Below are 17,778 nucleotides of genomic sequence, written 5' to 3'. Positions count from 1 at the left end.
GGAAAAGGTTTCTTTCTTCTCTGAATTTCCGTAACCCTTAATTCACTTACTGGTTTCTATCCCATGATAGGAATGAACATGTTTGACACCCCTACCAATCTGGAAGCATTTTGAGAAAAGAACCATGTTTTACACAACCTTATAAGACCCAAATAATTTAACAGCATCTAACACGTGGTTGGCATTTAATAAGTGATAAATGAATTTTTAAAAATCAAAGGAACACTTGTCAAAGAGCAAATTTAGCATTTAATTATAAAATTTCCCCATAAATTGTTAGAATATTAATAAATGATTATATTCTGAAATATGTAATTACAATAGTTATCTAATATGTGAAGTTACAAAATTGTTCCATGAATGAAGGTTGGATGGAAACTATTTTTCTCATACCAGTCTTTTAGCAATTAGACATGAATTTCCACACAGTTCTTAAGAAGCTCTTCAAATATTTTTCCAGCTTTAAAATTTTAAAATTTAATTTTCCATCTTTTGTTTTCTCTTTTTGGAACACTTTTAGCGTTAACAACTGGTTAAGAAATCCAAGGTAAACTAAAAGCTTTCATTTGTGATACTTTCAATATTTGTTTACTTTTCAATATATGCCAAGTTTTTACTTGACCAGGTTTGAAAAAATGTAATAAGACAAACTAGAGTGTAAAATGTCTTTTTACTTTCTACCAAGAAAATGCTCTCAAAACAAGTGAAGAGTGTGTGTCAACAAAGGACCTGTTTAACTTCTCTGAAACTGAAAGTAGGCTGTTTCAAAGCTCCATCTCATGATCCCTTTATTTTCAACTTCAAGTGTGCTATTTATAAAGTTTCTTAAAGATGGTATAAAAATAGAGATTTACCAAGAGCTATAGTTGGAGTCCTAAAGTTGCTTATGCTTTTTTTTTGAGATAGAGTCTCGCTCTGTCACCCAGGTTGGAGTGCAGTGGTGCAATCTTGGTTCACTGCAGCCTCCTGGGTTCACGCGATTCTCATGCCTCAGCCTCCTGAGTAGCCAGGATTACTCGCACTGGCCATCATGCCTGGCTAATTTTTGTATTTTTAGTAGAGACAGGGTTTTGCCATGTTGGCCAGGCTGGTCTTGAACTCCTGACCTCAGTGATCTGCCTACCTCAGTCTCCCAAAGTGTTGGGATTACAGGCGTGAGCCACTGCGCCCAGCCAACTTCTTAATTTTTCATTCTCAAACTTTCTTTCCAAATATTTACTATAGAATTTAACTACTGATAAATTGAAATTACTGTAGGTTAAGAAACATTTTATTTCTAAATTTTAGGATAACATATACCAAAGAGAATGAATAAGCATCTCTTTATAAAGATGCTATATTCATGTAACAGGATGTTAATTGGGACTTTCTCTGTTGCTCCAAGACTAAAAACAAGTATCCCACTTTCGAGGGAAAATGAAGGCTGGACGCAGTGGCTCACACCTGTAATCCCAGCACTTTGGAAGGCTGACGTGGGAGGATCATTTGAATCTAGAAGTTTGAGAACAGCATGGACAACACAGTGAGACTGTCTCAAAAAACTGAAGAACTAGCTGGGTGTGGTGACATGCGCCTGTAGTCCCAGCTACTCGGGAGGCTGAGACAGGAGGATCACTTGAGCCCAGGAGGTTGAGGCTGCAGTGAGCTATGATCACACCACTGCAACTTTAGCCTGGGCAAAAGAGTGACACTTTGTTTCAAAAAAAGAAAATGAAAAATACATTGGGTATAAATACCCCTTCACTGTTCATGAAGAGACAGCTACCCTGAAATAATTACTCCAGTCCACCACTACTCTTTACCCTTCACCTCATCACACAGTCCTTATAAGCTGAGGTGTATATGGATGGATTTGGGATGGGAAGGAATGAGGGGACAGAAAGAGACAAAGAATGAGTTTGCCAAAGTCATAAGGAGTACTATTCCCCAAGTCACCCCCAAGGGAAGTAAAGAGAATGTTTAAGAGAATCACTTGCAAAAACTGAAGGCACCTGCCAAGGAAACAGGAGCTATTTGAGCTGATGGAAAGAGAGCTGGAAAAAAATATCAAGAAGAGGGGGAGGGCCAGGCGTCGTAGTGTGTGCCTATAGCGCCAGCTACTCTGGAGGCTGAATTGGGGGGATTGCTTAAGCCCAGGAATTCAAGGCTGCAGTGAGCTATGATCAAGCCACTGCCTGGGCAACAGAACAAAAGCCCATCTCTTTAAAAAAAAAAAAAAAAAAAAAAAAAAAAAAAGGTGAGCAAAGTAGGGGAGGATGGTGAAACACCTGTTTTCCCAAGATTTCTTAGGTCGAGGACATGAGTGTCCCGTGGGTCCAGTAGGCACCATTGGAAGTAGCTGGCCTTGAGCCTTCTTGCCAGTGTCTCACCAGAGCAAACATCGGAAACAGTGTGTACTTACCATTCCAGTGGGAGCTAAGGGGAGTCTGGAAGGGAGTAGGAGTGAATCTGCCATTTAAGAGAATGGAATCTGTATGACTGGGAAGACCTCCTCGGCCACAGGGCCCCCCCACAAGAACTCACATATGCACCTTACTAGACAGCTAGCATTTGGAAGGCTGCTACTACCCCAGGAGCAGCAACAATCAGAGAAACAGTAACAGCCAAAAACAAACAAACGAAGCCTACACTGAATGTTAAATAAGTAAAAATTGCCAAGCCTTCTTGGGTTACAATTAAAGGTAGTGCTATCTAAGTAACAGACACATGTCCCTTTCTAGTTCTCCTTACCTCTCCTCAACTCAAATTTCCGCTTCGTATAAGGACACCAGTCAGATAGGATTAAGACCTACCCTAAAGGTCTCATTTTAACTTAAAGTCCCTATCTCCAAATAGTCACATTATGAGGTAGTGGAAGTTGGGCTTCAATTCAATCAAGTATGAATTTTGGGGAAACACAATTCAGTTCATAACACCAGGCAAGGCGGAAAATAGCCATTTTATATAACCACAAGCCTGAGATCGTTTGTCATAATCACATAAAGGGGTTCTGAATGGTTAAGTGCAGGACAAGGAGTGACCTGGCAGGCTGAAGTGCTGCACAAAGGCCAGCATTTGCAGGGTTGGAGCAGTCTAGCCAAAAAGAGGAAGGGACTCTGAGGAAGATGAAGCCTTGGTTAAGATCCCTGACTCACAGCACCACAAGACGTTCAGCTTGAAAACAGGGAGTGCTTGCCTGACCAAAATTTAAATGTAAATGCACAGCCCTGTAATATAGGGCAAGAGAATAGGATGCTTCCTACAGTCAAACAGAACCCTGTTTCAATAATGAACAAAGAGACTGGGATATTCAAGCAATTCTACAGTTGTGAGACAAGTAAAAAATGTGTTAATGAGATAAGTATGTGTTAGCTGATAAAAGGTAAAATTCAGCTAAACTCTGAATGAAGAAGGAGGTAGAGACAGGGAGAGGAAGCATATGCAGAAAAGGTCAGTTTATTCTCTACTGACTGGCAGTTCCAGCTGACACAAGACGGCTTTGCAGCCACAGGTGGGTGGAGGAGAGCTGTTTCAGGGTAGGTTAGAGGAAGACCCTGGGTCAACTAGACTTCTGTGATTACCTTTAGATAGTGCCATAATTAAATACCCGATTCTCTGTTCCAACGCCTGCAATTATTTAAGTAAAAGTAGTTCAACTGCTCTGTCACTGCTTAGCCACATTTGAAGAAAAGTGGGCTGTTTCTTCCTACTGTACTACCTTCCCCAATTCCTTCTCTACATAGCATATTAATCATATCCACATAATTAGGAAATACCTGTAGATCTTTCAAAAAGGTATTCCCTAGCAGGTTTTACCTTCAGCTACAGTATGCCATAATAAAAATCTATTCCCTTTGGCCCAGGCACAGTGACTCGAGCCTGTAATCGCAGTACTTTGGGAGGCCGAGGCAGGTGGATCACCTAAGGTCAAGAGTTTGAGACCAGCCTGGCCAACATAGTGAAACCCTGTCTTTACTAAAAATACAAAAATTAGCCAGGCATGGTGGCACACACCTGTAATCCCAGCTACCCGAGAGGCTGAGGCAGGAGAACTGCTTGAACCTGGGCAACATAGCAAGACTCCATCTCCGAAAAAAAAAAAAAAAACACTGTTGGCTTCACACTTTTACAGAAAATCTTAAAGATCTATTAAAGACCTATATTTAACACATATCAGATATATTGTCAAATACTAATAAGACATGGCTGTTTTTCCTTTAAAATTTACTTTTTTATAAGCCTGATTTTGACCATTAATTTTTTTTTTTTAAATAACTTCCTTGAGAGCCAGTTACAGTCACTAAAATTTTGACCATGTCTGATATGACACTTATCTAGAATGTATCTGTTGGACCTCTTCTTATTAGGACAAAACAACACCATATAGTTTACTCTTTTAAAGTAAGTTCCTTTATAGAACCCCATTCATCCCTACCTTTCCCTCATCAATCTGAACAGAATTGTAACGTACACTGTGACCTGCAAGCAAAGATGAGGGACCTGGGTTACTAGGAGAAAATTATTTAACATTTGAGGAGATCAAAGTTAAAACACAATAGATGTTCCAGGACACATAAAAAAATTACACTCAGATTTCTGAGAAAGTTATGACAAAGAATTTATAAACCATTTCTTCATGTTCTAAAGGAAGGGTAACATCCCTCCATGACAAGCAGGGTTACGGGCAAGGTGTGCCCAATTTATCCAAGGTCTTCATCTGCTTAATTATAACCAAAAGAAAGGATCTAAAAACATCCCTAACACACAGAACTTAACTCATCAAGAACACACTCAACATCACCAAATAATTTATTTGGACTCAGAATTAAAAGAACATTTGACAGTTATGAAATGCATATTTATTCTGAAACATCTAACTAGTTGTACAGCTAACCCATGACAAATTACCAGATTAATTTTACTTTATTTCTTCAGGCCTGGGGTTTTTCGATGACTTCAAATTTGGGATCTAAGAAGAAGGGAAAAAAAGGGTAAATCTTAGCTATACTGCAAGAAAACGGATTATGTAAAATGCTCAAGATTTAACTCATCAAACTTCTGATTTTTTTAGTAAACATCTACTGTTTGTAAACATTTACATAGAAATATAGCTGAACATTTATGCAACACTTTCTATGAGCCACGCATTCCATTAATTGACTTTGCATATATTATGTCATTTAACTACGTATGCGGAAGATACTATAATTCTCCCCAACTGTCAGATGAGGAAACATGCACCAGTTAATTACTCAAGATTACCCAGCTGAAAGTGATTGTCAGGATTCAGGATCAGGCAGTTCAATTTCAGATCCCCACCATTTAATCGCTATGTTATGTGATTTCCTATACTGCTCTTATTCTAATGGCAAACATTTAGCCGGCAGCTTCTCAGGCACACATCATGGTCCTAATAAATTCACATGTTAACACTGTCATTCGATTCTCTAAAAATCCAAGTAAGGGTAAATATTCTTCACTTATCCCCCACAAGAATGAGTCTGTGATTTACAAGATGTACCTTCAAATTTGAAGGTGGGAAATGTATTCATGTCTGCGTTACCAAACATTTGCTTGAGCTTAAAAAGCTCCTTCTCCAGCTCTTGCTGATACTCTGGACCAGTATCAACAGGTCCTCCAGATGTCCTGTTAAGTAAATGAGCAAACAAAAATTAATTTTATGTACTAGTTTACTAAAACAAAATTACTCTTCACCATATTTCAATAGATCTTTTTTTTTTTTTTCTTTTTTAAGACGGAGTCTCGCTCGGTCGCTAGGCTGGAGTGCAGTGGCATGATCTTGGCTCTCTGCAAACTCCGACTCCCTGGTTCAAGTGATTCTCCTGCCTCAGCCTCCTGAGTAGCGGGGATTACAGGCACATGCCACCACACCCAGCTAATTTTTGTATTTTTAGTAGACAGGGGGTTTCACCATGTTGACCAGGATGGTCTTGATCTCTTGACCTTGTGATTCGCCCACCTCGGCCTCCCAAAGTGCTGGGATTACAGGCGTGAGGCACCACACCTGGCCAATAGACCTTTTGAAAGCATCCATGTAGTCGAAGAAAAAACTCCAGAAAGAAAAGAAGTATTTCCACTTCAATTTCAATTCAAACTATTTTATTATGATGAGGTTTCACGTAAATGAGGTAACCTCAAACAAATCTCTAACATTCAAGGTTTCTTAGTATCACAGACACGAAGTCAGAATTTCTCAGGGTCTAAGTTTCAATACGGTGTATCGTTAAGTCTACGGGCTCTGGAGTCAAAGACCGGCTCCATTTGAGTGTAAGTTCAACTGTGCAGCAACTGTGTAAACCTGAGCAAGGCACAGAGCCTCTATATTTTAGTTTCCACATCTAAATATGAAGTTCCTACCAAGCAAGGGTGTAAATGCACACATACCTCTAAGCACAGTGCCTGGCACACAGTGAGTACTCAATTATTATCTACTATTATCATTTGCTTTAAGTCAGCCATCACTAAATGGCTTTTAAAGAACTTAGTAACTTTTAAGTTTCTACAATAGGGGTCCTATTAAAGAAGCAAATTATTTCCTACCCTCAGAGATTTTGCAATTTAGAAGAAAAAAATTACATGTTTATAAATATTTATGCTGTAAAGGAGTGATGTGGTGAGCTTCAAAGTCATAGTTTAACAAAAACGCTATTCAAGTTGAGGAAGAGATCACTTTTGCTAAGCTAATCAGGGAAAATTTTATTTTAAAAAGGTGGCATTTGAGAAACATCAGGCATTTGGGGCCAGGGTTTATTTTGAGACCTTCTAAGATGGAAAAAGCAAAGACATAGAGGTGGTAAAGGATTGGCTATATGTGGGGAATGCTAAGGAGTCTAGATGGAAAAATCAGCAAACCCCAGATCTTGGGAGGCCTGGAATGTTAGGCCTGGGAGTTTGTATTTTATTTTATTTGCTAAGCAATAAAATGACAAAATTAGATGTGTGCGGTTTGGGAAAATAAATATAGCATCATGGACCAGCAGCAGGGCCAATTAGGTCTAATTAATTATTTGAAGAAATTCTTCTGTTTTTGTCATAAATATCACTGCCTACCTAGCAATGAACAATATTCTAAATGTAAAAAAAATGTACACGTGAAAATTCCTTCAAGGGTAATAATATTTTTACACATGCCTATGCTCAAAGTATAGAATCTTATTTAAGTTAAAGAACGTGCACAAAAAAATACATAGGTGGCTCCAATTTAAGAACTTGTTAACAATGTTTCTTGTTAGAGATCCAATTTTCTTTCAGATTAGCACTGTCCAATAGAACGTTTTGTGATGTTAGAAATATTCTCTGTCTGTGCTGTCCAATATGGTAGCCACTAGCCATATCTGGCTATTGAGCGCTAGAAATAGAGCTAACATGAATGAGAAAATGAGAAACTGAACTTATATATACATTTAATTGTAATTAGAATTTGAATAGTCTCATGGATAATGGCAACCAAAATGGACAGTGTGGTTCTAAATAGATCCTTCAACTAGATACTCTAATACTGGTTACTGATGGATGATGGCTATTTTAACTTTAATATGCACTCTTGTGATAAAAAGAGGCCAGAAATCATCTACCTCCTCAACTGAATGTAAGTCTTGCTGCTTAGCTTGTTTATTACTATATCCCTAGGCTCTCACATGGTGACTGGGACAAAGCAGTTACTCAGAAGACACTTGTTCATTTCACTAGCAAATACTAGGCACGCTAATGTACCGAATCATTTAATTTTTATAACATCCTATGAAATGGGTAAGTACTATCATCATCCCCATTTTAGTAAGAGAAAACTGTCCTACAGAAGGTAAACCTGCCCGAGGTCATAGAGCTCATTAGTGGCAGTGCTGGATGCCAGCCCAGGGTCTATCCTCAGAACTCTCCATGTGTGTTTGCACAAACGAATCAATGACCCACAAACAAGACTCCTTAGATTTTGGGTACACCTAAGAATTCACTTCTTACTAGATAGGCTTTTAAGGACAGTTGAAATGACGCGAACAGCATCAATACTGTGACATAACACCACATTTGGACAGAAGACACTCAAAAATTCCCTGACGAGTCCTGTACATCTGGTCACTTCATAGTATGATTTTTGGCAAATTCTAACTGTCAGCCTTGGTTTTCTCATATATAAAATTGGGGTAACATCTATAGGGTTGTCAAAGCACATAGTAACTTACTACATTTTTAATCCCTTCACTATTTCTCCTCAGTTTTGGCAACAGTAACACCCTTCTTTGTTAGTTACCTCGCCTCAAAAGTCAGTTTTCTTTTATTGTTCCCTCTCCTCTTCCTCTCCAGCAGCTCACCAAAACCAGTCATCAGTGTTTCAATGTCTTGACTCTGTCACTTTTACATTACCACTGCTATAAAGTCAAGGTTCTCATCAACTCATGTTTAGGTTACATTTTGCTAACATGTCTATCTTTGCTCTCTTCCCATTTCAAACCTTCCAATACCCTGGTTAAAGTTATCCTCCTAATTCAGAGTAATCTTCCATCCCCACAGTCATGTTCAAAAAGCTTTAATTTCTCATGAATGCCTACCACATATCTTACTTGCTCAGTCTATAATCAAGGCCTTCCATAATCCCTCTTTCTAACCCTATACCATCCTTATACTCTTCATATACCCTATACTTCAGGGAAACAGAATTATACCATTCACCAAATGTATTTTGTGCTTTCTAGTTTTCATACCTTAGTTCACACCATTCTTTCCTCCTAAAAGATACTCTCCTCCTACCCTCATTTATCTGTCCAACCTTCATACACTGATCTTTAGAAACTAGCGTAAACCCCCGGGTTTAGTGTCTACTGAAGGCCTCCTGTGGGTTTGGGAACCATTTCACGCTATAAGCAAAATCATGTAAGTAAATTCCTCATGTTTGTTTCTTTAAACTGGGAAGATGATCCACAGTTGTCCATGAGATTCTCAAGAGGGATGAATATCCAAACAATGCCTTCCAAAAAGCCTCTAAAATGCCTCTAGCTGGAAAGGAGTATTCTTTCCTATGAACTCCCCAAGCACTCAACATTTCCCTATCTTAGCACCTAACTCATTTTACCTTATATTGTATTTATTTGCTTACTAGCTTTCTACTCCTGTCAGACTTTAAGAATATTGTAAAAATGCCCTGTGGCCCATCACAGTTAACAGCCAAGTGCTTTACACACAGTAGACAACTATATGAAAGAAAATGGAACTATGAATTGATGCACATCACTCTTCCTAAGATTTGGGCTTTGGACCTGATGACGGCTAAGGTGGTCATTCATTTCCAAAACTAGGGTTCTACAATTGTTTTTCTTGGACTTACATTATGTCATTTCAGAGTCTTTTGTCCTTTAATGTATATTCTTAGAGATCTATAACTATGGAAACAGCGTTTTAAAAAAAAGAGCTGTGCTTATCCATTTCTCCCAAATTACGAGGTCACAGAAAGGCCACTAAATTGAGGGCTAAAATATACTTTGATAATACATTTTTCCCCAATTAGTTTTATGATCTTAGGCTAATCAATGTCTAAGGGAGTTACTTCTTTCAAACTTAGCTGCTAAATGATTTCCAAGACCCTCTGTATTTCTATGAATCCATGTGGTTTATAATATATGACATTACAGTAAGGATATATTTTAAATGGCAATGGATTTAATAGGATTTTCCCTTATAACTAGTACGAAGAAGATACAGTTTATGACTTAAGAAAATCAAGATCCTTACCTTCTCTTTTGAGAGCACCTAATGAACCTCTGTGTCAGAGATGAGCTCAGTGAAGGTCTGACACTTTCAAATACCACGTCATTTTTTATTACCACCTTGGAGCTTACATACTTTGAATATTTATATTTACACTGTAGTTATTTATTCACTTACTGTCGCTTAGATTTGTATTCTCTAATCTTGTCCACAAAGAGTTTCTGTACAGGATCAAGTTCCTTATTAAATGCCACTGCTGTAACACCAACGTTCCTCCGCGAATGGACTGAGACTGCTGACCGAATGACAGAGGAGAACCTGAAGAGCCTCTGAAGAATCATGCTGATTCTGTTACTGAAAACAAGCATCAGAAATGTTAATATACTTATTAGAAATCACCTCAAAATATATCATGAGATTCAAATTCTACTAATTGCTACCGAATTACATCATATCAGATCTCAGTCTATACCTGACCACAGTTCCCTTCTCCTCCTCATTCCCCATTGCAAGATTTTTAGCTCTTAACCAAAAGTCCCTGGAATATAGGAATAGTTAGAAACTCAGGCCTGAAGCTTCATCAGGGTTAGAGCACAAAATATGAGGTGAGGTATTTCTTCTCCCTTGAACTTAGTCTTGGATCAGAGAAAACAGTAGAGGTAGACTGTTGCAACACTGTCCACTCCTAACAGAAAAAGCACAATGGTCCCCAAACCGATGTACAAGGTTATCCCAGGCATGATAACCTGAAAGTGTGGACTTCTCAGGCCCACAGAGGGAGAAACTGCTCTGTCCGTTACAACAGGAGTCCAGCCGTTTAAGAATACTGTAACAAGTAAATCAAAGTCCAGAAGAACCAGCAAAGAAAAACAGCAGCCAGACCAAATGAGCTGTGCATGACACAGGGGAGGGTCTGGCAGTCCAATTTTATCAGTGAAATAAATTGGTGAAGGAGATGGAAGCCTGAACTTTATAAATAAGGACTTATGGCCAGGTGCTGTGGCTCATGCCTATAATCCCAGCACTTTGGGAGGCCGAGGTGGGCAGATCACCTGAGGTCGGGAGTTCGAGACCAGTCTGACCAACATAGAGAAACCTCGTCTCTACTAAAAATACAAAAATTAGCTGGGCGTGGTGGGGCACGCCTGTAATCCCAGCTACTCGGGAGGCTGAGGCAGGAGAATCGCTCGAACCCGGGAAGCAGAGGTTACAGTGGGCCGAGATCATGCCATTACACTCCAGCCTGGGCAACGAGAGCAAAACTCTGTTATCAAAACAAAAACAAAAACAAAAACAAAATAAAAAATAAGGACTTAAAGACTTTCGAATCCCAAGACTTCCTTAAGCTAAAATATATTATTTTTCTAACTAAAACATTTCAGTAGAGGACAATCCCTGTTGAGATTTACTTTAGCAATTTAAAGATCAAATGCAAAAAATATTCCAAATTACAACCAATAGGTGCAAACAGGAATTCTAGAAGAAAAGGAATAAAGAGGGCCAAGCGTGGTGGCTTGTGTGTGTAATCCCAGCACTTTGGGAGGCCAAGGCAGGCGGATCACTTGAGGTCAGAGGTTTGAGACCAGCCTGCCCAACATGGTGAAACCCCCGTCTCCACTAAAAACACAAAAATAAGTCGGGCGTGCTAGCGCATGCCCATAATCCCAGCTACCTGGGAGGCTCAGGCAGGAGAATCGCTTGAACTCAGGAGGTGGAGGTTGCAGGGAGCCCAGATCACACCACTACACTCCAGCCTGGATGACAGAGCAAGACTCCATTTCAAAAGGTTAAAAAAAAAAAGGAGTAAGAGACCATAAATAATTAGAAGAATACATTTTTCTCAGATCAAGGCCGACTCTATAAATTGACAGGGCTTGCCAAACCCCATATTGGAATGGTGACAAAACGCTCACAATGCACCACAGCCTGGTAAAATTTCTGAATCTTTTTTTTTCTTTGAGACAGGGTCTCACTCTGTTGCCCAGGCTGAACACAGCTCATTACAGCCTCGACCTCCTGGACTCATGCAATCCTTCCACCTTAGCCTCCCAAGCAGATGGGAGCACACTTGTGTGCCATCACACCAGGCTAATGTTTACTTTTATTTTTTTGTAGAGACGAGGTCTTGCCATATTGCCCTAGCTGGTAAAATTTCTGAATCTTCAAGTGAAAACCTGATATGCTAACATGCTTCCATGCCCTCCCCAAATTTCCTAATGACAATACCAGTCATCATCACGTTGACACTGGACTTCTACTAAGTCATAACAGGACTAGTGGACGTATACAAACTATGTTATTGGTCTAAAGTAATACAGAAATTAGATATAAGTATTTAGAGGTCAGGCGAGGTGGCTCATGCCTGTAATCCCAGCACTTTGGGAGGCTGAGATGGGAGAATCACTTGAGGCCAGGAGTTCAAAACCAGCCTTGCCAACATGGTGAAACCCTGTCTCTACCAAAAAAAAAAAAAATTAGCCAGGCATGGGCACACCTATCATCCTAGCTACTCGTGGTGAGGCTGAGGCAGGAGAATCACTTGAACCCGGGAGGTAGAGGTTGCAGTGAGCCAGGATCACACCACTGCACTCCAGCCTGGCCTACAGAGCAAGAGCCTGTCTCAAAACAAACAAAGAAATTACAAATAAGCATTTAGAAACTTATAAGGACTCAAGAGGTAATTTGTTTGCTGAATTTAAAAATAAAAAAATTAGAGCTTATGAACTGGGTGTGGTGGCTCATGCCTGTAATCCCAGAACTTTGGGAGGCTGAGGAGGGAGGATTGCTTGAACTTAGGAGTTCAACACCAGACTGGGAAACATGGAGAGAACCTGTCTCTAAAAAATTAGACGTTGTATTTTAAGTGACTTCATTGTTTTGTTTTTTAAATTTCATTTCTTTTGTAATTCATTTTCACTGTATTCAAAAGTGTCCACAAGAGCAGGTGTGAGAATGGCCCTTTACCACTGAGAGTTTGAGAAGCACTAGCTAGAAAACTGTAGAGTAGCACAATAGTTCTCAAAATGTGGTTGGGGGTGGGGGAAGAGGTGAGATTTTCCCTCCATGGAGACATCTGGCAATGTCTTTAGACATTTTTGGTTGTTCTCACCAAGCTGAGTGCTACTGGCCTATAATGAGTACAAAGCCAGGAATGCTGCCAAACACTCTATAACGACAGTAACAGCCCTCTCACCCACAAGAATTATCTGGTCAAAATGTCAGTAATGCCAGGGTTGACAAACTCTGGAATGGCATGTAAAAATTATCAAAAGAAATCCTACAATGAGCCAGGTGCAGTGGCTGATGCCTGTAATCCCAGCACTTTGGGAGGCCAAGGCAGGAGGATCACTTGAGCCCAGAAATTCAAGACTAGCCTAGGCAACATAGTGTGACCTCATCTCTAAAAAAAAAAAAAAAAACCAGCCAGGTGTGGTGGTGGGTGCCTGTAGTCCCAGGTACTTGGAAGACTGAGGCAGGAGGATCACTTGAGCTTGGTAGGTAGAGGCTGCAGTGTGCTGTGATTGTACCACTGCATTCCAGCCTAGGTTACAGAGTGAAACCCTGTCAAGAAGAAGAAGAAGAAGAAGAAGAAGAAGAAGAAGAAGGAGGAGGAGGAGGAGGAGGAGGGGGAGGGGGAGGGGGAGGGGAGGAAGGGGGAGGGGGAGGGGAAGGGGGAGGGGAGGGAGAGGGACAGGGAGGAAAGGGAAGGGAAGAAAAAGGAAGGAAATCCAACAATCAGGCCGGGCACGATGGCTCACGCCTGTAATCCCAGCACTTTGCTGTAATCCCAGCATTTTGGGAGGCCAAGGTGGGTGGATCACCTGAGGTAGGGAGTTCGAGATCAGCCTGACCAACATGGAGAAACTCTACTAAAAATACAAAATTACTAAATTTTCTCTACTAAATTACTAAATTTTCTCTACTAAAAATACAAAATTAGCTGGGAGTGGTGGCACATGCCTGTAATCCCAGCTACTGGGGAGGCTGAGGCAGGAGAATTGCTTGAACCCAGGAGGCAGAGGTTGCGGTGAGCCAAGATCGTGCCATTGCACTCCAGCCTGGGCAACAGCAGCGAAACTCTGTCTCAAAAAAAAAAAAAAAAAAAAAAAAATCCTACAATCAATACAATCAAAATATGCTTCACCTGACAGAATGAAAGCAAAGTATTTGAAGAAATTAAAGAATTCATAACATATCACTTTTATACCCCATTAGGGAAAAACACTTGAGAAAAGGCTATAAGCAAACAACAAATGACCTTTCATAAGGTCATGTGCCACTTATTAGCATTCCTATGTTTAAACATACAGAAACTGAGGATTAGAATTATCTGGTCAAAGTTACACAGCAAAATCTAACTTAACACAAATATGTAAAAAAAAAAAAAAATTGTGCAACTCAATGCCTACTTTCCCTTCTAGCAAACTAAGGACATGCTTAACATTCAGCAATCAGTTCACCCAACATTTGCTCGGCCCTATATACTGTGTAAAGTACTTCCATATATATCCTCTCCTTGTACCCTTACAGCAATACTCTTAAAAGAGTTAGAAGAAAGTGTTCTTATCCCTGCTTTACATATGATAAAACTATATCTAAGAAAGGTGAAGCTGCACACAGTCACACAGTTAATTTGCTCTAAGTCTGACTGCATAGATGTTATTCCTGCTACAACATGGGTAAACTTCACTTTCATTGTTTCAATTATCTAAGTGCCTATGATTCCCTAATCGCATTTCTAATTTTAGTATTCATCCTGAACCCCAAATCGATACACAGTATTCAACAGTTCTCGTCTCCCTTATAAGTTCTACGAACTCATCCAAAGAACGAACACATAATCTCATATCAAAACTTGTTCCTTCTCCTTTAATCCTTTTCATTTTTTTCACTGATCAGTGAATGCGTATTGTCCACTGACACGCAGAAGATAGTCATTACACAAATAGCTGTGAAATACCACCTGCCATAAATTCTCCATTCCAGTACCATCGGGTGCCACAAGAGAATATGATAGCGTCTGACATGATCAGAAAGACTGGGGAAGGCCACAGTAAGAAAACACTAGTCTGAGCAGAGGCCTCGTCGTGGGCCCCCGGGGGCATGGTTCTCCTATTTATAGTGATGACTGACCGGCCAAAGGTTGGTAGGTTCGCTGCCTCGTCAGTGCATATTCCTAAGAACAATCCATAAAGTCGCCTAACGAAGTGTTAGCACCATCATCGTTTTTAGGTTGGATGCAAACTTTCAAGATTGTAACTATTCTTTTCCCTCTTATGGTGCCCGTTCTGCCTAAGTAGCTTAGACGGTCCCGTGCGCCCGGGGCGGCTAGGCCTGACCTTGGGTTGCCCCAGCCAGGATGCGGGCCCGAGACCCCCAGGCCTCCCTGCCCCCCGCGCCGCCCCATTAGCCCTCAGAGAGGGTATCGATCTTATTTCTGGGTCTAGGCAAACTCCCAGGTGTAGAAACGTAGAGGTCAGCTGTGACCCCGGGCCAGGCCGTGAAGGTATCCAGGACACAGAGCTGCTCTCTCCTCCTAGTAGAGTAAAGGTGAGAGGCAGCCCAGGCCTCGTGAAGAAACCCAGAACTGGAGTCCCAAGAGGCCACGCTGATCTAGCTACCCTCCCAGTCACCTTGCACTCAGTCCCGAGCTGCCAAAGCCTCCGCCGCCACCGCCACCGCTCTACTTCCGGCCCTGGCTCCGCCCCCACACGCCCACCCGCCATCGCAATGCATTATGGGCCGCCGTTTCAGTCGGTCGACGCTCACCGGACAGGAAGCGTCTCGGAGACAGTCTGCGACCGGACGGGTCTAGGTGAGACAGAAGCCAAACAGGAGGAGGAAGTGGAGGGTAAGTGCTTCCGGGTCCCCTGGCAAAGCCTCCGCCATCTTTTCTTCCCCTAATTTGACCCGTTCTTTTTCCCCCTCCTTGAAACCTTGCTCTGTACGCATGCGCCCTTTGACTGGTCTTTCCCCTAGTTCAAGCTCCCCTCCCAGTCAGCGTCCTGTTCGTTAGGGTTATCGAGGTGTATAATGGTGCAGAGAAAGTGAGACTGTAAAACAAAGCGGATTGGGGCGTTGTGCTTCCTTGTGCCTCGTGAGCCTCCGTTGCCTTGGGCGTTCGTTTTGCGCACCCTGCTGGGAGTTGTAGTCCTGGACCCGGAGGTGCCTGGGAGGCGGGAGGGGGGTTGGGGCTTCTCAGCGCCGATTCCGCGGGAAGGGCCCTGGGGCCTCACACTTCTAGTCGCGGGAGCTGCAGGTCTTACCCGGAGAGACGCTGCACGTGGAGCCCGCGCCGCTGCCGTTCTCAGCCGGCTCTGGAGTGCGGGCGGGGGCAACAGGGCCGATTCCGGAGTGGGTGAGTGCGGCCGCCGGGGAGGAGGGGAACGCGGGCCCGCGCGGGCCGGCGTCGTTCCGGGGCCTTTTCCCCCACAGCGGCCCCCCCGCGGCCGCCTCTGTGTTTTGTTTCCGCTGGTCCCCGGCGCTGTGACTCCCATTTCCGTTCGTGGAGACTTGAGGGAGTCGGGTGGGGAGGGGCGGGAGAGGCTGTGCGGGGAGCGAAGGGGAGGGGCGGGGGGCGAGCGGCCTGGAGCCTGGGGGGACCTGGCGCCGCCGGGGCCCGCGCCGGACGGGTCGCCTGTCGCCGCTCCCTCCCTTCCGCGTCCGCTCCTCGCCGGTCCACACTCCGCCTCAGTCTCAGCCTGCTCAGCTGGGATGTGGTCCTGATGCCCCCAGATTTTAAGAGCAAAAGGCAGACCCTGTCTCATCGCGGGACTCAGCGATTCAGTCACTTCAAATCCAGTGTCTTTATAGAACAACACAGTTACACGAAAATCATTTATTAGCGTATATGGTAGTCATCTGGGTTTGGCTTTTTTTGTGTTTGTTTTTAAGCGAGGAATTAAACCAAGGAGATAACAATGGGTTGTCTACTTTTAAAGTTTTTTTGTGTGCTGGAAGACACGCTGTGTGTGCATGTTTGGATTTAGGGACCCCAGTTTGATCAGGTTAGCGACCGAGAGGTCAGTGCCTAATATTGCACTGCAAGATGATTAGAAATCTAGACATAAAGTTTGCTTCATAAGTAGTTTCCACTAATAGCAGTAGGGCTGACTCGTGAGAGGAGCAAAGATTTAGCAGGATTCACTTGAGCGAATTGTAGAACAAGGCGGTGATAACGTTCTCAGGTAGTGTTATCTTGAACTTCAGAAGAAACCGCTCAACTCTTCAGCAATTGCTTGAGGGACCAGCCTGTCTCTCAGGGTTCCCTCCAGGCTTTGCAACCTGCTTTATTTTTAGACAGACAGTGACGCTGGGTGGTCTTAAGTCAGTTTTACCTGAATTGTGTATACAAGAGCATCTGTCATGAGGCATGTATGGTAATGAAGTAATTAAATCATGAGCTAGATGTTAGGTTGAAGTAAGTCATCAGACCGAGTAGTAAGTTAAAACTGTTGACTTTAGCCTTCCCTCAACTCTTTATATATAAAACTCCAAACCTATGGAAAAATTGGGGAAAAAAATCATACAGTGAACACCCATATATCCTTCACCTGGGGGTCCCAACTGTTAATCTTTCACTGTATGTGCTTTCTGTCTTTATATTACATAGATGTGCATGCTTTGCTTTTTCTTAACTGCTACCTTTATTTTTGAAATAAAAATGTCTTTTAATTTCCTCAGACACTGAAAAGCATTTATTTAATAACTTAAGAAAATGTGCAGTAAATCTCGCAGGTACTCCTACACTCCACTTATATTTATAATATATTGGGAAAAAATGTCCTAGGTTCTGTAATTAATAACGCACTCCAATGAAGGACAATTCTCAAATTTATCTGTAGTTTCAAAAGGGAATGTTACATCTATCTGTATTTTAAAAGACACTAGCTGTTCCCAGAATTTTTCGTTAAATTCAAGTTTAGTTTGTATCCCATCTTGTGAAACATTCCGAACCCTAGGTTGGATTTAATCCAGCAGAACCAGAGTGTCAGTGAAAGTATACGAAATTGTTCTGTGCAGTTCTGGCAGGGGCAGCCCTTAGATGGAGAAATTGCTAGTAATTTTCTCTCAGTTTTC

At 41.9% G+C, this 17,778-nt stretch overlaps 2 protein-coding genes across 6 annotated transcripts in view; one reads left to right on the top strand and one right to left on the bottom strand.

The window, feature by feature from the left end:
* Positions 1–4,770: 4,770 nt before the first annotated feature.
* On the bottom strand, positions 4,771–16,075 carry ATP5PF (ATP synthase peripheral stalk subunit F6). Of its 3 annotated transcripts, none has more exons than XM_007966160.3 (4): positions 15,966–16,075; positions 9,877–10,053; positions 5,501–5,625; positions 4,771–4,948 (listed from the first exon to the last, which is right to left on the bottom strand). In XM_007966160.3, the coding sequence occupies exons 2-4, from the start codon at positions 10,038–10,040 to the stop codon at positions 4,911–4,913; spliced, it is 327 nt and encodes a 108-aa protein (XP_007964351.1). In that variant the 5' UTR covers positions 10,041–10,053; positions 15,966–16,075; the 3' UTR covers positions 4,771–4,910. The 3 variants fall into 3 exon arrangements, with proteins under 3 accessions (XP_007964351.1, XP_007964341.1, XP_007964332.1); XM_007966150.3 differs by lacking the exon at positions 15,966–16,075 and adding an exon at positions 15,469–15,592; XM_007966141.2 differs by lacking the exon at positions 15,966–16,075 and adding an exon at positions 15,333–15,437.
* GABPA (GA binding protein transcription factor subunit alpha) overlaps positions 15,450–17,778 on the top strand; it is a 37,284-nt gene continuing 34,955 nt past the window's right edge. The window contains exon 1 of one of the 3 annotated variants that reach the window (XM_007966187.3): positions 15,450–15,550. The gene's annotated coding sequence lies outside the window, so the exon portion shown is untranslated. Of the gene's footprint in view, positions 15,551–15,947; positions 16,058–17,778 lie in introns of those variants that run through there. The other 2 variants (XM_007966176.3, XM_073010133.1) reach the window with 2 other exon arrangements.

The sequence above is a fragment of the Chlorocebus sabaeus genome, chromosome 2 (assembly GCF_047675955.1).
Source record: "Chlorocebus sabaeus isolate Y175 chromosome 2, mChlSab1.0.hap1, whole genome shotgun sequence".
NCBI lineage: Eukaryota > Metazoa > Chordata > Mammalia > Primates > Cercopithecidae > Chlorocebus > Chlorocebus sabaeus.
This window is presented reverse-complemented; position numbering and strand designations above follow the sequence as displayed.